Genomic DNA, 25,000 nt, shown 5'->3' with positions numbered 1-25,000 from the left:
ACGGGTTCTTCGCTTTGGGCTTGAGCCAACTCTTTATGGCTTCTTTCATGTAGAGGTCTAACTAGCTCTAACTAGCCTCTGTGCACAGGATCATTCCTTCCAGCAGGTGTCAGGGTTCAGGATCCATATGATGCTAGCTTTCTACTCTACTGTTGGTAGAGAACGGCCTGAGGTCGTGCTCCCATGCATCAGTATGCAGGTCAAAGATTGGAGAGGAGAGTAGGATTAGTTCATTATGTCAAACAGTCTGTCAAGTTCTCTTCCATGCTCAGAAGTCCACTCTATAGAAAGAAAGAAAGAAAGAAAGAAAGAAAGAAAGAAAGAAACAACACCTTTATTGTCTCAAAGATTGAGAACTTCCTCTTCCAATACGACTTTTTACATTTTCATGCATTTTTTTTTAACAAACAAACATCTAGGTTTGGCACAATGCAAGTTCCACACCAATGCAAATCACACACATTTGAAAGTTTCGGCGCTACGACACGCAGCCAGCAGCCAGCGCCGTGGAGCAGGTTGGGGTCGGGTGCCCAAGGGCGCCCAAGCAGCATCCCTGGAGGGAAACTGGCAACTCTTTGGCTGCCAGCTGCCAATTGACACTTCTTGGTCCACAAGGGGACTCGAACCGGCCACCCTCTGGTTCCCAAGCAGAGGGTGAGAGAGAGAGAGAGAGAGAGAGAGAGAGAGAGACTGGATGAAGAGCAGTGTCTGGTGAGTTTCCTGTGCGTTATAGGTGAAGGGAAAATAGTTAGGAATAGAACACAGAAGATGTAGACAGGACGACTCTCCCCTCACTCCAGAATCCTTCATAGTTTGCAGTTTTGTTTGTGATGCACTTCCTGACATCTTTGGCAAGATATAAAATAAAGACTAAAATGACATGAGGTGATGTGAACAGAGAATATCTCAGTGCAAATAGTAAATTGGCTTATTGGCTGTTTGTTGTTCATTCAGACAGAAATACAACATGTTTTCTGAAATGACAGGGTTTGCTGTGTCAGTCACTTTTCTTGAAATGCCAGTGTGGACACATTTTGCTCATTACTATGGGAGATTTAAGTGTCTCACCCACAAGAAGGACACTTTGGGACTATTGGAGGAAACTTATACAAAGGCAAGGCAATTTTAGAAAAGGGACAGTTGAATACAAGAAAAACTGAAAAATGTAAAGAAAATTAAAGCGGAAAAGGACACTTAAGTACAGTTGAGAAAAAATAAAAATAAAAATTGTTCCCCCCGTCGTTGTTTCACTTTGATTTATGCCTCTTTTTCTATTAGTTTGCCCGGTGATAAAACAGCTTACCTCATCTCGCAAAGGATTAAACTTAACCCTGCAGAGGCACCGGGTTCTAAGCTATAACAGAATAAAACAGGTAGTTAAATTAAGGTAAAAGAACACTTAATAGTATATATATACTGGTAATAAATAAAAACAAATAACGTACTGTCTGTAAACCTCACACGTGTTTGAATCCCCACCTGTCTGCTCCTCACACACACACACACACACACACCTAGCTGCTCCTTTGGCCACATATGTAGGACAGGAGAACATCAATCATATTCTTTAAAATAGGGGGTTGTGGATGGAGGTCGTGTGGTAAGTAGTGTGCTAGAGTCATGTCCCAGGCATCCACCAGCTTAACGTTGATTCCTTTGAACACTGCTCTGAGTAGCTTGTCATGCTGCATGGAGTACCAGTCACTGTTTGTCAGCGTCGTAACAATCCAAACGTTTGCTTTAAGGTTAGCTGTTCTGAGGACAACCAGCGTGTCAGGAGCCCTCTTCAGCAGTCGCACAACTGCTTTGCGGATGCCCAGAAGACGCTGGATGTAGATCTCCATGGGAAAAGGGTCGAAATGAGCCAAGATCCCGACGACCACAATGGTGTTGGCTCCCCCAGGTAGGCCGTCCAGTTGGTTGGCAATGTAACGCACCTCGCTGGCATGGACGTTGCCAAAAAAGATAGGAGGGGCATGGCAGCGGAACTTCACCATAATGTTATTTGTGATGTCCACAGACATAAAAGGCCCAACTTGCCTGTTGCTCTGCGGGTTAATTTCCTTAAGATCTAACACAGAAAAGATGTCAGAACTGCATTTGTGAAGCTATGACAGCCAATGTGAATGCCAACAGGGATGAGGAGTAAAACAGTGAATATCTGAGTCACATGTGGGGAGAAAAACAAAAACATTCCTGTCAATCATCCACCTGGTAGTGCTGAGTTGAGGTGTTCAAACCACTGCCTGATGGTGGAATCTCCAAGCAGGTGGAGCGCCTTGCCTCTCAGACATTGAGTGACATCAGAGGCATTCTGGAACTGATGAACTCTAGCGCCCTCTAGTGCACGCCACACTCCCTGGTAGTAATATCCAGAGGGCTGAGGGTTCACAACGCTCTTCACCTCTGGTTTACCTGAGAGGAAGGAAAAATCAAACATCTGTAGCATGGACAACACATATTTCTTTTATGTTACACTTCTGTTTCTTGGCTCTGATTTTGTGACTAAGAAGTGATTTTTAACAGTAGCTTAAGGCCAATAATCATTATTTTGACTAGACACAGCTGGTTAGGTTTCTTGAACATTCTTCTTAATTGGTTGAGATGAATATGGGACTGGTGCTGCCATAGCTGTCATGAACTGTTTAATATAAGAAATCAACCAAAAGTACCACACCAGGTGAATGCTTCACTCTTTGACAACTTTCTACCAATTTCCTCAAATTTCTCCCAAAAGACTCCTGCCTGGAACCCTAACCACAGGCAGGAGCAGAGCCTGTAGACTGGAGACTTTTTACATTGTTGATCTGAGAGGCAGATCAACATAGTATGTGTAGATTGTGTCAGTGCCCTCTGTAACAGTGGTTTGTGGTTGTTGCTCATTTACACACATTATGTGTATTAAGGATAAAACAGCACATGGACAAATGTCTGGGTGACAAACTTTCTGAACATAATCATACTAACGTATTTTCTTTAGTGAAGTTTACTGAAGTATTTTACTTTACCGTTGTCTTTAGGCTGCACGGTGATGCTGTCAGATCCAGAAGCACCGATGGAAACTTTCATGTTGACACCACTAAAGAAAAGTAAATACAGAAATATCTCAAAATTCCAGGAAAAGGGGCAGAAACATCTGAATGATTTAAAAAAAGTGGAAAAAGGTCAAGTATTAAAACAAAAGAATGTGATTTACTTTATTCTATTTTGCTTATATATTTCACATTTTCTGTCTGTCCACATATCACTGTCACAACGTCCCTTCACATTCCCTGGAATTCTGGGAATTCCCTGTAGTTCCCATCTCATCTGTGCTTCACATGCATTTAGTCTGTTCTGATGTTAGTGAGATGACAAAGTGTGTGGTGTCTGCTGGAGTGAATCCACTTCAGTTCACCCTTATGGAACTCCTTTAGCTTCTCTGTTGTTAGCCTGCTAGCAGACGGAAAGTCCTGTGAAAAGTTGCTGTGGACTGTGATGAAGTGGCGCTCGACAGACGCGCTCGCACCGCAAATGAGACACACACACACACTCGTCATTCACATCTGTAAAAAAAAATGTAATTCCTTATGAAAATAGTAGATTTATTGCCTTTTATTTGGGGCTATTTTCCGCGGTCATTGTCAGATCCGGCGTGCGCTTGCTAGCCTGCTAACATGGCCTAATGCCACGATGTCACTGATGTAACCAAACATGACAGCAGCGTCATTTGTTTGACTGACAGCTGATACAGTATTAAATCATTTTGTGACAGAAGGGGGCAGGATGTGTGTGAATTTGAATTCAAACAGGTTTACCAAGTGATGTTGAGTTGTCAAATTGATGTATTGTTTGAACTTTTAACGAGCCGCCAAGACACGGTGCAGCCACGTGTTGGAGACCCCTGAGCTCCAGGGTTCAGAGGATCGCTCTACCATCTGAATTTATAGTCTTATTTAAATGAGTGGACATCTAACATATACTTTACATTTGTTGATTTGTGGGAAATCCCCATGACCTCATCTCCTTCCTTCTCAATCCTCTCCTGATGTGGAAATGAATCTGGTCCATAATCATGAAGCATGCAGATCTAGTAATCCATTTTTGCAGCTGTCATCAAAAAATCATTCCATTTCCAATGAGGCTGGTGAGGATGTCAAGTGGGAGGGACATAGAGACAAAAGCCAAGTTAGGGACTCTTAGAGACAAGGAAAGGAAAGGAAACTGCAATGCTCCTTCAACAAAACAGTTCTAAGTTTGTACATTAATGCGTATGGCTCATTTATTTGAGGCAGGAAATGCAGGAGGAAACTCCACAGAGAGCAGAAGGTGAGGGGAACCAAAGTAAACCTGGAAATGGGGCAGGGCTTTGACTTGTGTTTCTTCTTCTTACCTGCGAAAGAGCTTCTCCTCATGTTCGTTGATGTTTGACTTAACTCCTCCACTGGCATGGTTGACCCTGTCATCGCAGCCGAGGCGGCTTGGCTTAACGCAGAACCATGGATCCCCCGTGTGGAGGTCTGTGTAGTTGCACAGCTCCTTCTCAGTTGGCGGCAGGCAGATGTTGCAGGCGGAGGTTTCAGAAACAGAGCCGGAGCGATAAAGACTTTGGTAAGAAATCCTGTCTGGCTGTTCTCTGGTGAGCCTGCTCAGCACCGTGACAGCCTCACTGGAGTGAACCAGCGTCACCTGGAAGGCATTTTTCTGAGTTTACTCAAGGATACTCAAGTTTTTAGTCTTCTGCTATTCCAGCTTTGGAAAAACTAAATTTAGCAAGACTCTATGTACAATAACAGCCTGAATACACTGTAACAGGGTGTTGCTAACAATGGCTAAAAATGACTAATCTGCAGGTTTTCCTGGAGGCGCCCTTATTGGTCAACTCAGGTGTGACATCGTTCTTAGCTCTGTCTTCTGACTTTCAAGGTTTATGTACTGCAGCAACATCCAACCGCTGTAGCCAACACTGACACACAAACGGTTCAAATACACAGATTTACCTCAACCTGTGCAAGTCCCTCCCACAGTAACGGGAAAACAGCAGAGTAGAAACCGTTGAGGTGGTCAACGACTCGCCCCGCCACTCCTGCATGAAGATCTGGGTTGTGTAGCCGGGAAACTAAAACATCTCCTCCAGAGTTCTTGGGATGTCCCTGAAAGTCACATACTTGGATCAGAGCCTCCAGGTGATCACCCACATGCCACTGTCCCCCTCCCGGCTTTGGAAGGATGGTGAAAGTGCTGTGGGCCGGGTCGCTGGTTTGATCAACAGGAGTGGAAGAGTGTGGCGTTTCAGGCCAAACAATGGTGTGAAGCAGATGGTGTTGCTCCTGAGCCTCCTCAGGCGACAGATGCCTGTGCCTGCAGATGGTGGTGTGCTGCTGGTGCGGCACAGTGGAAGCTCCATGGAGAACTACAGTTGGCTTGAAGACAAGCTGAAACAAGCAGGGAGAGGTGTGGTGATGGTGACTGTAAAGCCCTTTGAGACGTTGTACGTGATATTGGGCTTTAGTATACAAATAAACTGACTTGACTTGGAAGAGGAGTTTGGTGACTGGATAGACATGATGTATGATCAACCAGCCCTGTGTTACAACAGTTTACGCCATTGGTTTTTCAAGAGTGTGCATGTACATGTCTGTGTGGTCATCAGAGGCGGACAGAGTACACAGCTTCATTACTTGAGTAAAAAGTACAGATACCGCTTGTTAAAGTTTACTTTAATACAAGTGAAAGTACTGTGGATGGAAAATGTTATTGTTGTATGATTAAGTGCTTGTGTAATCATGTTAAGTGGTCGAGACTGTGATTTGAGGAAGTGTGTCCAAGAAACCGACTTGACCTATGTCGGAACCACTGCTACCAGACCAGATGCATCTTGTGACAAAGTAGAGGAGTTTTCTCTGTTCTGCAAAATCAAGAACAACAACTCTTAGCAGACATAGTCAAACACGGCTCAGCAGTATTGATGAAGGGGATATATGCACTGATGGAAAAACCCATCGGCGCGTTCTCAGCGAGCTACATGAGCATGAGGTTCTGTATATGAGACGTCTGTTCAGCTGAATATAATAAAACCTGTGATTCTGCAGTTTGGTTTTGAGTGTTTTCCTCTACTCACCGGAGCTCGGCCAACTCACTAAACGATGTAGTGAGTTCTGTGTTTGTTTTTTCAGTAACAGCACTACAGTCAGATGTTTACTTAAGTAAAAGTACTGAAGTACTTGTTTTTAAAAGTACTTAAGTATCAAGAGTACATTTTCTAAATATTGTATTATTACTGCCACAGTGCTAAATTTACCTATAGAAACCTCCTGGATGGAGTTTTTATGGAATCTTTAATGTTAATACCTTGAAGAATGTAACAAATTTTGTCATTGACAAAAAAGTCATTTTCACATTTTCAAAATGTTACTTTATCTAACATTCCAACTTGCTCTGATGATTTAATTAATGACTTTATGGTTTAAAAAGACCAATCTAGGCCTTCAGGTAAAGTTCACTCCAGACATCAGCAGTGGTGAAATGGGGATTATAGTATTTTTTGTGATGTTGTCATAAGAATAGCGTTCCCCCACTTAAATATGCATATGTACACAAATAAAGCCATATTCGGATGGGATTAGTTTGACGTGGGGTAAAATAATTTGTCACCAGCTGTTACCATGAGCGTGCTACATTGCTTCTTTATATCGTGTTAAAAAATGCATCAGCAGGAGGATAATAATAGCAAAGAATAGGCATATAGGGACTTCTATACACGTTGATAATAATTAATGAAGACAAATATTACCCATCAGCAGTGGTGGTAAAGTCTTGGCCTCTGATAAATTTGACTTTCTTTTTTCATCGGTGTTCGTTTGTCCAGAACACTTCGGTTTTGCTCCAGGCTATTATATTTCGACTGCCAACAAAACCGAGGGCTTCATTAAGTGCCTCCATGCACGAGAAACAGTGAAAACGTTTATGATACGTTTAAACAGGACATGACGGACTACCTACATACTCTTTTACAGGGGCGTATTCGCACAGGACTAGGATTATCTGAGGTCGTTTTTCTGAACCGTTTGACAGAAGGTAAAAGTCCCCGTCATTTTTTTTACATTCTCCGGAATAATTACTGTCCAACTGAATCTGACCATGGAGTTTGCATTCGTAGTAGGAAAACTGAAGGTGATTGCTGATGGGCTGTCCCTGTCAGTGGCACCTGTACAATCCAATCACGTTTGAGAAGGAAACAACAAAATACTGAATCCACAGGGTTTCCCCGCTTTTTTTATTTTATTTTTATTTTCAGAAAAAGTAACGAGTACTCATGGTTATGGATAGAAATGTAGCGGAGTAAAAAGTACGATAATTGTCTTCAAATTTAGTGAAGTAAAAGTCATAAGTACTCCCCCAACATGAGTACAGATCCCTAGAAAGTGTACTTAAGTACAGTACTCAAGTAAATGTACTCCGTTACTGTCCGCCTCTGGTGGTCATGGCAGCTTGGAGGTCGTCAACATTTTTATGTAGGAAGAATTTTTTTTTACCTGCATATACTGAATTTGTAAAAGGATGAATTCTGTTTGAACCTTACCTCCAGGCTGGAATATCTCCACATCATGAAGAGCAGGGCAATCGTAGCCAGGCAGATGAAGATGAAGATGTGACTCCTTTTACAAGCTTTGGCCTTCATGGTTCATTTCTCTGTGTTGTAACGTTACAGTGACACACAGACACTGTGAACAGGAAAAAGGGTCAGCCACAACTTTAAACTAGTCTCTCTCTCTCTCTCTCTCTCTCTCTCTCTCACTCTACATAATGTTACATTTCCTATTTGTTATTTTCACTTGTTGTTGTTGAAATGGTCAAGACGAACTGCTGAAGTTCAAACGGAGCATCAGAATAGGAAAGAAAGGTGATGTAACTGACTTTGAAGGTGGCTTGATGGTAGTTGGTGCTAAGCAGGCTGGTCTGAGTATTTCAGAAACTGCTGACCAACTGGGATTTTCACGCGCGATCGTCTCCAGGGTTCACAGAGAAAGGTAAACTCACAACTTTAAGATTAATATCTCTCTCTCTGGTGGCATCATCATAAATAATGTCTAGTCCCTCTCTTTCTCTCTCTCTCTCTCTCTCTCTCTCTCTCTCTCTCTCTCATATTGTTCTATTTCTTGTTCTATTTGTTATTATCTATCTATCTACTATTATAATATCTATAATGTTATATCATTTTGCGTATTCATCAAAATGAATGTTTTGCCAAGATTTCTTTACCTGTTTCAATCTCTTCCTTTATTCCTACCTAAACATTTCTTTGGTAGTTAAATTAAGGTAAAAGAACAGTCTGTGGTTGCCAGTGCCATGGCAGTTGGCAGTTGGCAGTAGGGTGAGCCCCCCCCCTGCACTGTAACTGTTGCACAGTCATTTCCCTCGGGATAATACACTTTTATCTTATCTTATCTTACCTTATTTGGGCAGTTACAGGAAATCTCTCTCTCTCTCTCTCTCTCTCTCTCACGCTTCACTTCTCGTTTGTACTTTCACCACATCCTCACACAGGATGTAGGTGTCACTACCTCTCAGCTCTTGTCTGTCTCTGTGTCATTCAAAATTCATATAATCATGAACATTTCTAGTCCCCTTATCATTGTACACAGTCCGAGTTATCTTCTTCATATTCTTAACACATTTGAAATCATTTCTGCCTATTACATTTGCAACAAATTACCAGTACAGATTCTTTTAGGTATTTTTCCATTAGTTGCTATTTGAGTGAATCACCATCAGATTTATGTATGGCTTTTCTCATAGCCACCTTTACCTCCTCTTTTCCTAGCTCACACACACACATTTTAGTTTGCTCTTTTTCTTCTGGCACACACATTCTAGCTTTTGTTACTGTTAAGTACAGCGATTTAAATTCTTATAGTCATGTTTTTTTACTTCTAATAGCTGCTAGCTTTCTGCTCTACTGTTGGTAGAGAACGGCCTGAGGTCGTGCTCCCATGCATCAGTATGCAGGTCAAAGATTGGAGAGGAGAGTACGATTAGTTCATTATGTCAAACAGTCTGTCAAGTTCTCTTCCATGCTCAGAAGTCCACTCTATAGAAAGAAAGAAAGAAAGAGAGAAAGAAAGAAAGAACACCTTTATTGTCTCAAAGATTGAGAACTTCCTCTTCCAATACGACTTTTTACATTTTCATGCAGTTTTTTTTAACATACAAACATCTAGGTTTGGCACAATGCAAGTTCCACACCAATGCAAATCACACACATTTGAAAGTTTCGGCGCTACGACACGCAGCCAGCAGCCAGCGCCGTGGAGCAGGTTGGGGTCGGGTGCCCAAGGGCGCCCAAGCAGCATCCCTGGAGGCAAACTGGCAACTCTTTGGCTGCCAGCTGCCAATTGACACTTCTTGGTCCACAAGGGGACTCGAACCGGCCACCCTCTGGTCCCCAAGCAGAGGGTGGGAGAGAGAGAGAGAGAGAGAGAGAGAGAGAGAGACTGACTGGATGAAGAGCAGTGTCTGGTGAGTTTCCTGTGCGTTATAGGTGAAGGGAAATTACTTAGGAATAAAACAAAGAAGATGTAGACAGGACGGCTCTCCCCTCACTCCAGAATCCTTCATAGTTTGCAGTTTTGTTTGTGATGTTACAGTAGGTTATAGTGCAGTGAAAAGATGATTTTGTTTAATTGAAGGCAGCGGCAAATAGAAAAGTCTTCAGACTTGATTTAAAGATGTGAGAGTTGCAGCTTACCTGCAGTTTTCTGGGAGTTTGTTCCAGAAAGAGAAAAAACACGTACCACCTACACACCTAGCTGCTCCTTTGGCCACATATGTAGGACAGGAGAACATCAATCATATTCTTTAAAATAGGGGGTTGTGGATGGAGGTCGTGTGGTAAGTAGTGTGCTAGAGTCATGTCCCAGGCATCCACCAGCTTAACGTTGATTCCTTTGAACACTGCTCTGAGTAGCTTGTCATGCTGCATGGAGTACCAGTCACTGTTTGTCAGCGTCGTAACAATCCAAACGTTTGCTTTAAGGTTTGCTGTTTTGAGGACGACCAGCGTGTCAGGAGCCCTCTTCAGCAGTCGCACAACTGCTTTGCGGATGCCCAGAAGACGCTGGATGTAGATCTCCATGGGAAAAGGGTCGAAATGAGCCAAGATCCCGACGACCACAATGGTGTTGGCTCCCCCAGGTAGGCCGTCCAGTTGGTTGGCAATGTAACGCACCTCGCTGGCATGGACGTTGCCAAAAAAGATAGGAGGAGCATGGCAGCTGAACTTCACCACAATGTTATTTGTGATGTCCACAGACATAAAAGGCCCAACTTGCCTGTTGCTCTGCGGGTCAATTTCCTTAAGATCTAACACAGAAAAGATGTCAGAACTGCATTTGTGAAGCTATGACAGCCAATGTGAATGCCAACAGGGATGAGGAGTAAAACAGTGAATATCTGAGTCACATGTGGGGAGAAAAACAAAAACATTCCTGTCAATCATCCACCTGGTAGTGCTGAGTTGAGGTGTTCAAACCACTGCCTGATGGTGGAATCTCCAAGCAGGTGGAGCGCCTTGCCTCTCAGACATTGAGTGACATCAGAGGCATTCTGGAACTGATGAACTCTAGCGCCCTCTAGTGCACGCCACACTCCCTGGTAGTAATATCCAGAGGGCTTAGGGTTCACTATGTTCTTCACCTCTGGTTGACCTGAGAGGAAGGAAAAATCAAACATCTGTAGCATGGACAACACATATTTCTTTTATGTTACACTTCTGTTTCTTGGCTCTGATTTTGTGACTAAGAAGTGATGAAGTTAAACATTAGCTTAAGGCCAATAATCATTATTTTGACTAGAATAATCGCCAATTGGAACTGGAACTGGAACCCTAACCACAGGCAGGAGCAGAGCCTGTAGACTGGAGACTTTTTACATTGTAAGAACAGATCAACATAGTATGTGTGGATTGTGTCAGTGCCCTCTGTCACAGTGGTTTGTGGTTGTTGCTCATATACACACATTATGTGTATTTAGGATAAAACAGCACATGGACAAATGTCTGGGTGTATTTTCTTTAGTGAAGTTTATTGAAGTTAGTTCATGTTAAAGTTAGCTTTACCGTTGTCTTTAGGCTGCACGGTGACGCCGTCAGATCCAGAAGCACCGATGGAAACTTTCATGTTGACACCACTAAAGAAAAGTAAATACAGAAATATCTCAAATTCCAGGAAGAGGAGCAGAAACATCTGGATGATTTAAAAGAAATGGAAAAGGGCAATTATTAAAACAAACCAATGTGATTACTTATTTGACTATTTTGCTTATATATTTCACATTTTCTGTCACAACGTCCCTTCACATTCCCTGGAATTCTGGGAATTCCCTGTAGTTCCCATCTCATCTTTGCTTCACATGCATTTAGTCTGATCTGATGTTAGTGAGATGACAGAGAGTGTGTGGTGTCTGCTGGAGTGAATCCACTTCAGTTCACCCTTACGGAGCTCCTTTAGCTTCTCTGTTGTTAGCCTGCTAGCAAACGGAAAGTCCTGTGAAAAGTTGCTGTGGACTGTGATGAAGTGGCGCTCGACAGACACGCTCGCACCGCAAATGAGACACACACACACTTGTCATTCAAATTTGTGAAAAAAAAATGTAATTCCTTATGAAAATAGTTGATTTATTGCCTTTTATTGGGGCTATTTGCTGCGGTCATTGTCAGATGCGACGTGCGCTTGCTAGCCTGCTAACATGGCCTAATGTCACGATGTCACTGATGTTACCAAACATGACAGCAGCGTCATTTCTTTGACTGACAGCTGATACAACATATAATCATTTTGTGACAGAAGGGGGCAGGATGTGTTTGAATTTGAATTCAAACAGGTTTACCAAGTGATGTTGTGTTGTCAAACCGCACAGACACGGGGCAGCCACGTGTTGGAGACCCCTGAGCTCCAGGGTTCAGAGGATCGCTCTACCATATGAATTTATAGTCTTATTTAAATGAGTGGACATCTAACATATACTTTACATTTGTGAGTCTGAGCGAGACAGCATTTGTGGATTTGTGGGAAATCCCCATGACCTCATCTCCTTCCTTCTCAATCCTTGCCTGATGTGGTAATTAATCTGGTCCATAATCATGAAGTATGCAGATCTAGTAATCCATTTTTGCAGCTGTCATCAAAAAATCATTCCATTTCCAATGAGGGTGGTGAGGATGTCAAGTGGGAGGGACATAGAGACAAAAGCCAAGTTAGGGACTCTTAGAGACAAGGAAAGGAAAGGAAACTGCAATGCTCCTTCAACAAAACACGCTTCTGCTCCACTGGCTTGGGAAAGACAATGTTGTTCCTCTTGGGTGGTTGATCTTAGTGGTCAATCGAGCAAGATGAGGCAGAAGGTTTGTCTGTTAAAATAATTATCTACCTAAAATATAAAAGGAATCAACAACTGCAGTTCTAAGTTTGTACATTAATGCGTATGGCTCATTTATTTGAGGCAGGAAATGCAGGAGGAAACTCCACAGAGAGCAGAAGGTGAGGGGAACCAAATTAAACCTGAAAATGGGGCAGGGCTTTGACTTGTGTTTCTTCTTCTTACCTGCGAAAGAGCTTCTCCTCATGTTCGGTGATGTTTGACTTAACTCCTCCACTGGCATGGTTGACCCTGTCATCGCAGCCGAGGCGGCTTGGCTTAACGCAGAACCATGGATCCCCCGTGTGGAGGTCTGTGTAGTTGCACAGCTCCTTCTCAGTTGGCGGCAGGCAGATGTTGCAGGCGGAGGTTTCAGAAACAGAGCCGGAGCGATAAAGACTTTGGTAAGAAATCCTGTCTGGCTGTTCTCTGGTGAGCCTGCTCAGCACCGTGACAGCCTCACTGGAGTGAACCAGCGTCACCTGGAAGGCATTTTACTGAGTTTACTCAAGGATACTCAAGTTTTTAGTCTTCTGCTAGTCCATTTCTGGAAAAACTAAATTTAGCAAGACTCTAGGTACAATAACAGCCTGAATACACTGTAACAGCATCTAACCGTCAGCGATAGGCCTCATTTACATGTTGCAGTAAAATGGAAATCTGTTTTGAAAATCTGTCTGATCAATAAAGTAAAGATGCCTTCCAACTTCCCAATTTGAAACTTCAACTGGAACGTCAGATTTCCAACTCAAAGAGTCAAAAACCCCAAAACCCAAGATGGCTGCTCAGTGCATCGACAGTGTGAAAGCTTTAGTTTATTATCCTGTCTATTAGCACCTCTGTGTTGTGTGCCTGATTAAAGCGTGGTACACACAGTAATATCACACTTTTATCTGTGGACATGTTGCTGAGGTGTTTGTATGGACAAAACATTGCGTAATGCATTGTTATTCACTGGTGTTGATAACAATTGCTAAAAATGACTAATCTGCAGGTTTTCATCGACGCGCCCTTATTGGTTTTTGGACTTGTACAGGATTACGGTCAACTCAGGTGTGACATCGTTCCCAGCTCTGACTTCTGACTTTTAAGGTTTATGTAATGCAGCAACATCCAACCGCTGTAGCCAACACTGACACACAAACGGTTCAAATACACAGATTTACCTCAACCTGTGCAAGTCCCTCCCACAGTAACGGGAAAACAGCAGAGTAGGAACCGTTGAGGTGGTCAACGACTCGCCCCGCCACTCCTGCATGAAGATCTGGGTTGTGTAGCCGGGAAACTAAAACATCTCCTCCAGAGTTCTTGGGATGTCCCTGAAAGTCACATACTTGGATCAGAGCCTCCAGGTGATCACCCACATGCCACTGTCCCCCTCCCGGCTTTGGAAGGATGGTGAAAGTGCTGTGGGCCGGGTCGCTGGTTTGATTAACAGGAGTGGAAGAGTGTGGCGTTTCAGGCCAAACAATGGTGTGAAGCAGATGGTGTTGCTCCTGAGCCTCCTCAGGCGACAGATGCCTGTGCCTGCAGATGGTGGTGTGCTGCTGGTGCGGCACAGTGGAAGCTCCATGGAGAACTACAGTTGGCTTGAAGACAAGCTGAAACAAGCAGGGAGAGGTGTGGTGATGGTGACTGTAAAGCCCTTTGAGACGTTGTACGTGATATTGGGCTATAGTATACAAATAAATGACTTGACTTGGAGTTTGGTGACTGGATAGACATGATGTATAATGAACCAGCCTTGTGTTACAACAGTTTACACCATTGGTTTTTCCAGAGTGTACATGTAGATGTTTGTGTGGTCATGGCAGCTTGGAGGTCGTCAACATTTTATGTAGGAAGGAATGTTTTTACCTGCATATACTGAATTTGTAAAAGGGTGAATTCTGTTTGAACCTTACCTCCAGGCTGGAATATCTCCACATCTTGAAGAGCAGGGCAATCGTAGCCAGGGAGATGAAGATGAAGACGTGACTCCTTTTACAAGCTTTGGCCTTCATGGTTCATTCCTCTGTGTTGTAACGTTGCAGTGACACACAGACACTGTGAACAGGAAAAAGGGTCAGCCCACAACATAGAAACAACCCCACTGTACAAGTCACTGGCATGGGTCACCGCCCCCTCGTCTCCTCGTCTCCAGAAGTTCTCAGATGACTCTGAGAACATAGTAGGCTGCATCACCGAGGGGAAGGATGAGGAGTACAGAGGCTTGGTGGACTCCTTCGTCAAGTGGTGTGAGCTGAATCACCTGCAGCTCAATACTGACAAAACTGGTGGGAGCTGGTGGTTGACCTCCGCAAGAAAAAGGCACCCCCCACACCTGTGTCCATCAATGGGGTGACTGTGGACTGAGTTTAGTTGAACCTGTGTGCAGGTATACAAATACCTGGGAGTCCATTTGGACAACAAACTGGACTGGTCTAAGAACGCTGAGGCTGTTTACAAGAAGGGACAAAGTCCACTCTACTTCCTGAGGAGGCCCCTCCCCTCTGTAGATAAGCATCGCCCCCCTATCGCTCATTCTCCTGCGTTGTTAAGAATAATTATAATTAGTTAAATCCCTCACAACTGGGCTTGTAACGGCTAGCCAAGCTAACGACGCTGATCAGCGCAAACTGTGAAGCGGCGCCTATAAAAACAAACAATGGATAAGAATACAAATACATGGAGTGTGTAATCTGGACGCCTCATTTATTTGCCTAAGGCCATACTTATCTGTACAAATGTTGCCAATCCATGTCAACAAAAAGCCAATGTTACTGATTTAACATTGGCAGCTAGTGCTAGAACTCAACACTCTGAAAGACTGGTGCTGGTAAATGTACTTAGTTGTATTTTTCTTTGGCTCTTTACTTTTGTTAGCCTCTTATTTTTATCTTTATTGCTTTGCACTTTGCCGCTGTAAAAATGTGAATTTCCCCGTTGTTACATTAGGATCATTTGGCAGACGCTTTTATCCAAAGCGACTTACATTACATTACCACCCTTCGCAGAGGGGGGAGCAATTTTAGGGTTCGGTGCCTTGCTCAGGGGCACCTCGGCAGGGGCTCGAACCGGCGACCCTCCGGTTCCCAAGCGGAAGCACTACCCACTGAGCCACTGCCTCCCCGTTGTGGCACGAATAAAGGATGATCTTAGCTTAGCTTATCTTATTTTATCTAAGGTGTTAGCCTTGCTTATTTGTGTAACTGTCAACTACTTTGTGTAATCTAAATTCATTCAGGTACACATTTTAAAAAATGTTTTGTCATTCACATCGATAGTCTTGTAGTTCCACTGAAGGTAAATTGCTGTACCAAAATGAACAGCCTTTGGACTGTGGTTAGTTCTGTGAGAGGAATAAAAGTAGTAGTGGCAGAGTGTTTTTTTTTTCTTGCTCATTTCATCCAATGGTGCTTTTATGTCTATGTTAGGTAAGATATTTGCATTGTAAATTGGACTTTGGTTACTTTTGTGATACAGCTTACAGTTTGTATTTTTCCTGGTCATAAAGGCTGGATTCAATTTCTTCTTAAGATGTCAAGATGTATAATATCGTCAATGTGATTCTGTCAGTATCACGCAGACATACGTGACTTGAAGCTAAGACTTTGCATCAACAGTTGATAGTCATTCTAGGCCGATTAGTGTTTTGTTAAGTTGGCCCATATCTAAAAAAAAAATGGGCTGGGGGTGCAAAATCTGTAAATTTGAAACCTCTACAAAAACAGGGTTGCTAAAACATTACAGGTTACACCATGGTCATGGTGGGCAACCTCTGCCATGTCTTTACCAAGATTGTTTTTGTTCCTTCAAAACATGGGGTAGCCTTAGATCACATCTATCAAGAAATCACTCTCAGGATACTCAGGAAAGAGTCAGATCTGCAGAAAGGCTCTCTTTCACTTGCCAGTGTTGCAATGCCAGCGCAATCTCCAGAGAGAGAGCTTTTTGAACACCTTGGACGACATTTGAAAAAACACGAGACTGTCATTTGTGTTTTTAAGAACTGCAATTTCAGCACTAACATTTATGGAACATTTGCCTCCCACAGAAGTCGAAAGCATACTCCTCACTCACTGCAAGACTTTAAAGAAGACCTGCTAAAGAGGTATGCAAGTTCTTCAAATACAGATGATTACAGTGATGTGGATGTTCAGGATAGTGAACTGTCTATTACTTATGATGGTCGAGATGATAATGATGTGAGAGATCTACCAAACCTCATTGAAAAAAAATTGGCTTTGTTGTTTCTTAAACTGGAGAGCACTTTCATTGTATCTAACAGGTGTATTGATGAGGTTGTTGAAGAGTTACATTTTATTTCTCATTCAGCATCAGGTCCCATCATCAAAGACATTTTACAGTCCTGTTTGAGGAAGCACAATTGTGAAATTGATGAATCTGTTGTGTCAGACATGGTGACAGAGCTCTGTGATGGCAACCCCTTTACCTCCACCCTGAGTAGTGGCGGCCCACTTTCTTCTGCCTACAAGAGAAGGGCTTGTTTTAAGGAGCAGTTTGCTGTGGTGGAACCAGTAGAGTATGTACTCAGTAGGGAGGAAGATAGAAGCTTCCAGTATATCCCTATTCTGAAGTCATTGCTTCAGGTTTTGAGCCGGAAAGAGATCCAGGATTTGATCTTGCATGATGGAGAAGCTCGAAGTAATGGTGAAAGTCAGTACAGGGCATTTTCTGATGGCATTTATTATAAAACAAATGAGTTGTTTTCTGGAGAAGATTCTACCATTGCTATCATTCTCTATGTTGATGACTTTGAGATATGCAATCCTCTGGGCACATCAAGGAAGAAACACAAAGTCACAGCTGTGTACTGGGTGTAAGCTGATGTTCCTGCACTGCTCAGATCTTCGCTGACCTCCATCTTCTTAGCAATTCTCTGTAGGGCTGAGGATGTGAAAAGATTTGGTTACAGTACTGTACTGGAGCCACTGCTCAGGGATCTTGTGAGCTTGGAAGAGGAGGGCCTGTATGTCCCAGCATTAGGCAAAAGAGTCAAAGGAACAGTGTTTAGTGTTGTGTCCGATAATCTAGGGGCCCATTCTATTGGGGGATTTGTAGAAAGCTTCTCCAGTTCATTTGTTTGCAGATTTTGTCTGGGTGAGCAGTCAGAGTTTCAGGTGGAAGAAGTGAGAACAGGGGCATTTCATCTCAGAACTAAAGAACAGCATGAAATGCATGTCCAGACTGCAAAGGAGAATACTGCGTTGACTCATGTCTGTGGAGTCAAGAGGCAGTGTCCACTGACAGAGAATCTGAAGTATTTCAGTGTCTTGTCAGGTTACCCACCTGATGTGTTGCACGATCTGTTCGAGGGTGTAGTCCCCCGAGAATTGGCGTTATGTCTTCAAGTGTTTATCAAGAGTAAATACTTCACTCTTGATGAACTCAACAAATGCATCAGAATGTTCCCCTACAAATGGTCAGACAAGGCTGATGCTCCACAGCAGGTCCGTCTGAATTTTGCAGCAAGGAAAAGTGTTGGAGGGAACGCCCATGAAAACTGGTCATTGCTGAGATTCCTGCCCCTCATAATTGGACCAAAAATCCCTGAGGGTGAATCAGCATGGGAAGTACTTCTAGTGCTCAAAGACATAGTTGAGCTTGTTGTAAGTCATGTTCACACAGAGGAGACTATTTGTTACCTAGACAGTAAGATCTCTGAACACAGACACAGGTTTCTCCAGGTTTTCCCACAGGAAAAACTAATCCCCAAACATCATTACCTGGAACATTATCCGCAGCTGATCAGAGCCTATGGTCCACTAGTGTTACTGTGGACTATGCGGTTTGAAGCCAAACACAGCTTCTTTAAGCGTGTTGTCAGGCACACTCACAGCTTTCGAAATATTCTGCTGTCGCTTTCAATGAAGCATCAGCTGATGGTTGCATATAACCAGCATGATCCCAGTGTTGTGAAACCTGTATTACAGGCCACACGACTGTCTACTGTAGATGTTACTGTGCTAAGAGAAGATATCCAGGAAGCACTGCAAGCTAAGTTCCCTGGTGAGACACGTATCCAGATAGCCAACAATGTGTGTTACAGCGGCACAAAGTATGCAATTGGAATGATTTTGGCTAATGGCTCAACAGGTGGTCAGACAGATTTTGGAGAGTTGATCCAAATAGTTGTTGCGAAGGGCACTCTTGTATTCATTGTGAAATGCTTGAGTGCTTGGTCAGTTGAGCATCTCAGGAGCTATGTCCTTGAGAAAACACGCACTTTGAAAGTGATAGAGCCTGCAGAGCTGTCTGACATGTTCCCTTTAACACCTTACATGATTGGTGGAAAAAGCATTGTAACCCTGAAACGCTACATTTCTGTTACATAGATTGCCAGCATATCCTTGACTTCGTAAATTTCAGAAGTCATGGCTGTAACAAAAAGACAGTAGCCCAGTTTTGGAGAAACACTTATCACTTTTTTACAATGAGATTTAGGCCTAAAGTCACATTAAGATGTGCATACAAGACATAAATACAGTGCAGGAACCGAGTATGTTATTATGGTTGATTCTTCAATTATTGATTATGTGGCCTTCATTTTCAAGTTTTCATTTAAGAATAAATTGAACAAAAAATTGAAAGAATAGAGTTTGGTGTGTTGGCCTGGCACTGTGTGAAGCCCATGCAACTCTGGGGGGGAACACTAAATTGTATTTTTACTGACTTTTGTAGTTATGGTACTTACTAACATTTCAAACATTTTGTGTATTACAGATTGATTAATGTCGCAATCAGCCCATCTCAGAGTGGTACTTTCAGACCATACTGTCCAGAAACTGAAATTACCATGTGGAATCCCTGGAAAAGTTGAAGAACTTCATTCAGTTGTTCGAGATACATTTGGGATTTCTGGGGATTTCTGTTTGCATTACAAGGATGCTGATTTTGGTGATGACTTTTTCTCCTTGCTTTCTACAACTGACATCAAGGATAAGGACACTATCAAGGTTGTGTATATCCAGGAACCTACAGTAACTTTAACCTTAACAGAAAGCTCCTTCTCAAGCATCATTGACGGTTCTCTTCAGCCTTCTCATCATGCCTGCTCATCTGGGTCCTCCCATGACACATTGCCTGTTTCTCCAGGACTGATGACAGAAAGCCTAGCCCAGCGGTCAAAGGGTTGGCCCTTGGAATTTGCAATCCCCCGTTTCTCTTCCAGTACAGAGATGCTGCTTCAGTCAGGCAATGAAAACTTCAGTTGTTCTGGGACTCTTTTCGGTAGCAAAGAACTCATCTCACTAGTTCCAGACATTCTTGGAAGATTAGCTGAGGTAATTTATGAGTACACTGCATATCCATCAAGTGCACAAATAAGTCAAGTATCAGAGGCTCTGATCAAAAAGCATCCCTGCCTAAAAGAACCAGGATCTTTCAATGGATGTTATGGATGGATCCAGAGACTCAAATATAAAATGAACAACTTCAGATCCAAACTTCGAGGTCTTGGCTGTCCAGAAATTGTGGTGAACTCACTCAAGAGGAAACCAGCACATGAGCAGGCTCCTGCTAAAAATGTTAAAAAGCCTAAAAAGGCAGAAGTAAATTACCTACCACCTCATCCACAAGGTGAAACCAGTGAAAGTTTGGAGAAAGAGAGAGTGGACCTCTTACGTGAAGTGACGAAAAGGGATAATTGCCAGGTGGTTGCTGAAAAAATGGCCAAGACGTTCTCTCTTCGTAGGCAAGAAGTTATTTATGATGCCCCTGCAATCAGGGACATCATGGAGCGCTGGCCTGCATTATTTGACGCAACACAGGTATGTTTTTTCCTCTTATGTTTTAAATTGAAAGCCATGTTTGGTCGCCAATTGACTTGTTTGATTGATTGATTGATTTCCCCATCTTTCAGAGTGCTGAGAACAGGGCTGAACAAGAATGCAAGAAATTTACTTACTTTTCTCAACATCCTCATATGCCTCCTCTTTTTGTTTTCTGTATTTGATTTACTAATAACAATCCTCATCAATGCAAGAAGTAAAAATCCTACTCATACATTGGAATATTCTTGTATACACCACACCAAGCATAGTTTTGAAAACAGTATGTGCTTGCACCTTCAGTATTGCATGATAAAAAATGTATATATACGGTATATACAATATACTGTATATGCTAAATGTGGACTGTGATGATTATCTATTTGCAGCAAGTTTTAAGTCTCTGCAAGTGTAAAAGTAAAGCCCTGTTTTTTTCAGTTCACACAGATTTAGGAGTTGTTTCCTCTTAAGTGTTGTAGTGCGAATTAATGCAGTATAGCTAATTGTCTGCAAGATTTAATTCTTCCGTTTGTGTGGTCTACAGATAAATGAAGAATTCAAGAGAATTACCATTGTAAGCCTTGAATCTACCTTTATGGCCAAACTTGACCATTGCACCCCGAAACTGATGGACGTAGTCTCATCAAGGGGAGGAGCTACAGGAATGAGAATCAGGCAGATCAAGGACATGCTCTTTCAGGTATGATAATTAATTAATAAGACTCATCTTTGTCTTGCAAGTTGTTGGCAGACACTCATTCATATTATATCCATTTATGTACTTTCTCTTGATCTTTTTTTTCCTTTTTCTTAAATAGTACAATACAATTGAAGTACGCAGAGAAGTAGCCATCCGCTGCCTTGTCGTGTACCTTGGAGAGAAGCAAGACGACCTTTTCAAGGAGTTTAGCGTAAGTACTTCAATTCTTGAAAGAAAATTAAATCCACACCGGGCACAGTGTAAACACAGAAATGCCGTGGGAAAAGGCTTCTGAAAAATTTGACAAGTGGCTGCTGCTCTTCACTTAACCAGTTAAATTATCATACGAAACTAGCAAAAAAGATGAGAAAAATATCTAGGTGTAGAGTCAAATTGAAGGTCAATTAAAAACAAATGTAATTAAACTAAATAAAAAATTCTTGAAAAACAAAAAATGATTGACTATATTATTAAAGGGACATTTCTAGTTTATTACAACTTGGGTTAGCCAAACTCATTTTTTAAGCGGGGGTATAAAACTGAAAGTGAGTGCACCTGAAATCCCTGCTATAAAAATTGTGCACATTAATACAATTCTCATGCTTATTGACCTATTTAGGCCATTTGAGTAATTGGGTGCGTGTGTATTCGTGTGTGTAAGGGTTAAAATAAAATAAATAATGGCTCCACTGATCAGCTGAATTCACAAAGAAATCTGTAACATGCTAACCTATCTTTTCATTTGCTTTACAAGGACACAGAAGAGTTTGAGGCAGGCCTTGATAGGCAAGTGATGAAAATTGGCATCATGGGTACCCCAGGATCTGAGCACAAGATGGCAACCATCATGGTCGAGGGAACAAAAATTGTGGAGGGGAAGGATATCCCAAGGTGCTGTGCTTTGCTGATGGGGATAATATATGCCCTAAATTTGAGCTATCCCAAGGAACTGAAGTTTACTTTTGAAGTGTTTCAGAAGCTCTTCCTTGACCTTGATGGATTGAAAGCCAGTGCCAGAGTAATGAGTCTGAAGAATGGTATTTTCTGAAGATTCCACTTATTTCACAAGTGGAATCTTCAGAAAATACCATTAAAAAAATACCTCTTTCCTTGTCCAGTATCTGTTATTCAGATTACGTTGTTGTACTTTTAAGTAACTTTACAAAACTGAGTTGTCCACGGGTATATTACCCCTAGTTTAAGAGTTTAAGCGGCGTGAGCTTTGGCCAGTGGCGCGGTGGATTTGCGTGGATCCTTTTTTTGTGTTGGACTTTGATTGTGTTGAACTAAACCAAAGCGATGGATACCTGTCGGTGCTGCATCAGCCTACTTTTACTCCTGTCCGCCTTCTCGCCCTTGTCGATCGGCCAATTCCCAACAGCACACATGTGAGTATCTAAACAGCCTGTTGGCTCTTTACGCTTTCAGATTACGTTGTTGTACCTCTTCATTTTTGTACCTCTGAGGTGTCTTGAAATCTCTGAATGTTTCCCATCAAAGTAAAAAAATATTGTCCAGCTCTGAGGGAGATTGTGAACTGTAACAATTGTAACGTTTTTTTGTACTTTTAAGGCCAATGAAGAGGCTACAAAACTAAGTTAAATTCGTACAGGCATGTTACTTTGCTCTGATGTGTTTTTTGAAGATTTAAATATTGTGTTTTTACACAACTCTTTATTTTATTTTTAATTTTTACACAACTGCAGTTCAGAATAAAAATAGTTAATTGCCTAACAATTTTGTTGTTGAATTAATTCATTTCTTAAAAGCTAATTGAAAAAGGGGGAGGCAGTAGCTCCGTTGGTTGGGCTTCCACTTGGGAACCGGAGGGTCGCCAGTTCGAGTTCCTGCCGAGGTGCCCCTGAGCAAGGCACCGAACCCCCAACTGCTCCCCCCTCTGTAATGGGTGGTAATGTAATGTAAGTCGCTTTGGATAAAAGCGTCTGCTAAATGACCGTAATATAATGTAAAAAAGCTGAAAAACTATAGAAGGAAATCTAATTGGAGCAACTTAATTTTTTAAACATTTGTCAACTTAAAAACTTGTGTTCATAATTATGGTAATTAAGTACATAACACTAAACAAATATTTTAAATAACGTGGAAAAACTAGTTGGAGCAACTTCATTTTTTGAGTAATCAACTTAAAAACTTGTGCTCATAATTACGGGAATTAAGTACATAACACACAAAAATCCTTTTAAATAATGTGGAAAAACTAGTTGGAGCAACTTCATTTTTATCAGTAATCAACCTAAAAACTTGTGTTCATGCTACCAATTATTAAGTAAGGAGTAATTAAAAATACCTTTGATTGTAGCGGAAATGCTAATTTCCCTAACTCAATGTAGTTTGTTGGTTAAACATAATTTCATTAGAAGTTGTCATAACTCAAAAAGATTGATGCAAACTGTGAGTTATTGAGGAACTCCTTTTTTCTTTACCTTAGAATGTGAAACCTGTTTTGTAAGGTAATTTTTGTTTGACAGTCCTGTGCATTTTTCTTTTGTATCTTTTGCACCTTGGAGGCGCTAACAACGCTATCTTCCGACTACGCCTGGTGTTTTGTGGAGGTTAGAGGTAGAACCCCGCGACACATAATAATAATATAGTTGCTGATGTTTTTGAGATAACCGATCATGTTGTCCATGACGACCTCCTTGGTAAAGCTTTAGGGCCCCGGAGCCAAAATCTGAGAAGATTTGACCCGAATCAGCCTGTGTGTGTGTGTGTGTGTAATGCAGCTCTTATCAGCTCTCTGCATCATTTAGAAAATGGATTCAGTAGAATTTAAGCAGTTTTTCTGAACATTCGATACGAAATTTGATTTTATTCAGAACACTGCAGTTGATTCAAACAAATGTGTGTGTTATAGTAAATACATGCTTACCCGTAAACTACTTATGTAGGTTTTTTAATTAAAAAGCAGCACTTTAAGCGTAGTTCTGAAGCTGCAAGCTTGCGCCTACATTTAGACTTTGGATGAAGAAGAATAAAGCACGTACCTTTGCATTTACTCCTCCAGCTACTTTGTTCGTCCCGTCCTTCTGTCTGCTCTTTGCTTTGTGTTTCCTGTGTCCTCCCTACCTGTGGTTTTGTCGTTTCTGTCTGGGCGTGGTTCCCGGATTTATGTCTCCCGGGCAGGATTTAAACCCCGAATCAACCCACCATTCTTCGCCAGACAGATCAGATTTTTACGCCGCTCTGCACGGTACTCCTGGAAGGCATGTATATTTTTCATTGTCATTATTTGGAAACCACCTTTGAAACCAGATTTGAGACCACCCTCCTGGGCTAATCATAAATGCTAAAATTACACAGACTATTGTCAAAGCCATTACAAGAAAGACAGTCCATCACTAATTTAACTAACTGTTCTAATTCTGATTGATTGAAGTTGTAAATTAATTAACAATATACTTTTATTAAATTCTCTAATCTGATTCTAGCGTAAACTAATTATTTACATACTTTTATTACGTTTTCTGATCTGATCCTAGTGTCTTTTAATTGTTAATACACTTTTATGCAGTTTTCTATGGAGGACTAAAAGTGGCAAAATTAAATTACATTACATTACATTACGATCATTTGGCAGACGCTTTTATCCAAAGCGACTTACATTACATTATATTACCACCCTTCGCAGAGGGGGGAGCAATTGCTCAGGGGCACCTCGGCAGCGACTCGAACCGGCAACCCTCCGGCAACCCTCCGGTTCTTAAGCGGAAGCTCTACCCACTCGACTACTGCCTCCCCCATTAAATAAATAAATACGCCATTAAATAATTAATTAAAAGTGTCAATAATTAATTAAATGTGTCAATAATTCATTAAATGTGAAATAATTGATTAAATAAAACAAGTCATACAATTTAAAAAAAACATTTAATTATTTCAGTGCACATTTAATTATTTCATAGTTAAAAAATTAATTCATGGTTCGCTGTAACACCGAACTATGAAATAATTAAATGTGCACTGAAATAATTAAATGTTTTTTTTAAATTGTATGACTTGTTTTATTTAATCAATTGTTTCACATTTAATGACACATTAAATTAATTATTGACACATTTAATTAATTAATGACACTTCATTATTTAATGGCGTATTTATTTATTTAATTTTGGCA

The 25,000-nt window shown here is 41.7% G+C and overlaps 3 protein-coding genes and 1 long non-coding RNA gene across 9 annotated transcripts in view; 2 read left to right on the top strand and 2 right to left on the bottom strand.

The window, feature by feature from the left end:
* Positions 1-254: 254 nt before the first annotated feature.
* LOC143011537 (NXPE family member 3-like) lies at positions 255-8,009 on the bottom strand. The gene is made up of 6 exons (XM_076164446.1): positions 7,562-8,009; positions 4,980-5,414; positions 4,373-4,668; positions 3,009-3,079; positions 2,212-2,415; positions 255-2,071 (listed from the first exon to the last, which is right to left on the bottom strand). Exons 1-6 carry the CDS (start codon positions 7,658-7,660, stop codon positions 1,515-1,517), a joined length of 1,662 nt encoding a protein of 553 aa, XP_076020561.1. The 5' UTR covers positions 7,661-8,009; the 3' UTR covers positions 255-1,514.
* The window catches only part of LOC143011533 (NXPE family member 3-like), a 25,274-nt gene continuing 528 nt past the window's right edge, over positions 255-25,000 (bottom strand). Inside the window, exons 1-9 of one of the 6 annotated variants that reach the window (XR_012964922.1) lie at positions 23,871-23,937; positions 14,298-14,439; positions 13,560-13,994; positions 12,580-12,875; positions 11,096-11,166; positions 10,482-10,685; positions 9,770-10,341; positions 1,304-1,521; positions 255-281 (exon numbers count right to left, since the gene is read on the bottom strand). Coding sequence is in view for 4 of the 6 variants with exons in the window: in XM_076164439.1 (XP_076020554.1) it covers positions 9,785-10,341; positions 10,482-10,685; positions 11,096-11,166; positions 12,580-12,875; positions 13,560-13,994; positions 14,298-14,396 (1,662 nt within the window). In the remaining 2 variants the exon portion in view is untranslated. Of the gene's footprint in view, positions 1,525-9,727; positions 10,342-10,481; positions 10,686-11,095; positions 11,167-12,579; positions 12,876-13,559; positions 13,995-14,297; positions 14,440-23,870; positions 23,938-25,000 lie in introns of those variants that run through there. The other 5 variants (XR_012964921.1, XM_076164439.1, XM_076164440.1 and 2 more) reach the window with 5 other exon arrangements.
* Positions 883-9,633, top strand: LOC143011546 (uncharacterized). The gene is made up of 2 exons (XR_012964926.1): positions 883-918; positions 9,465-9,633. It is a non-coding gene; the product is annotated as an uncharacterized LOC143011546 (long non-coding RNA).
* Positions 10,057-22,488, top strand: LOC143011539 (uncharacterized). Its single transcript, XM_076164449.1, has 6 exons — positions 10,057-10,173; positions 16,430-16,486; positions 19,120-20,165; positions 20,710-20,865; positions 20,984-21,076; positions 21,620-22,488. Exons 3-6 carry the CDS (start codon positions 19,128-19,130, stop codon positions 21,911-21,913), a joined length of 1,581 nt encoding a protein of 526 aa, XP_076020564.1. The 5' UTR covers positions 10,057-10,173; positions 16,430-16,486; positions 19,120-19,127; the 3' UTR covers positions 21,914-22,488.

Source organism: Genypterus blacodes, unplaced genomic scaffold, assembly GCF_046128005.1.
Source record: "Genypterus blacodes isolate CSIRO-AG114 ecotype Tasmania unplaced genomic scaffold, CSIRO-AGI_Gbla_v1 ptg000136l_1, whole genome shotgun sequence".
In the NCBI taxonomy this organism is placed as follows: Eukaryota; Metazoa; Chordata; class Actinopteri; order Ophidiiformes; family Ophidiidae; genus Genypterus; species Genypterus blacodes.
The sequence above is the reverse complement of the archived record's forward strand: the minus strand, read 5'-3'. Positions and strand labels throughout refer to the sequence as shown.

Excerpts from the sequence above, each read along its gene's own strand:
- LOC143011537 (XM_076164446.1), bottom strand. The coding sequence starts at position 7,660 with ATGAAGGCCAAAGCTTGTAAAAGGAGTCACATCTTCATCTTCATCTGC. Across the intron at positions 4,669-4,979 it reads AGGGACTTGCACAGGTTGAG|GTGACGCTGGTTCACTCCAG; the intron begins GTAAATCTGTGT and ends AATGCCTTCCAG. Across the intron at positions 3,080-4,372 it reads GAGGAGAAGCTCTTTCGCAG|TGGTGTCAACATGAAAGTTT; the intron begins GTAAGAAGAAGA and ends ACTTTTCTTTAG.
- LOC143011539 (XM_076164449.1), top strand. The coding sequence starts at position 19,128 with ATGTCGCAATCAGCCCATCTCAGAGTGGTACTTTCAGACCATACTGTC. Across the intron at positions 20,166-20,709 it reads CATTATTTGACGCAACACAG|ATAAATGAAGAATTCAAGAG; the intron begins GTATGTTTTTTC and ends TGTGGTCTACAG. Across the intron at positions 20,866-20,983 it reads TCAAGGACATGCTCTTTCAG|TACAATACAATTGAAGTACG; the intron begins GTATGATAATTA and ends TTTCTTAAATAG.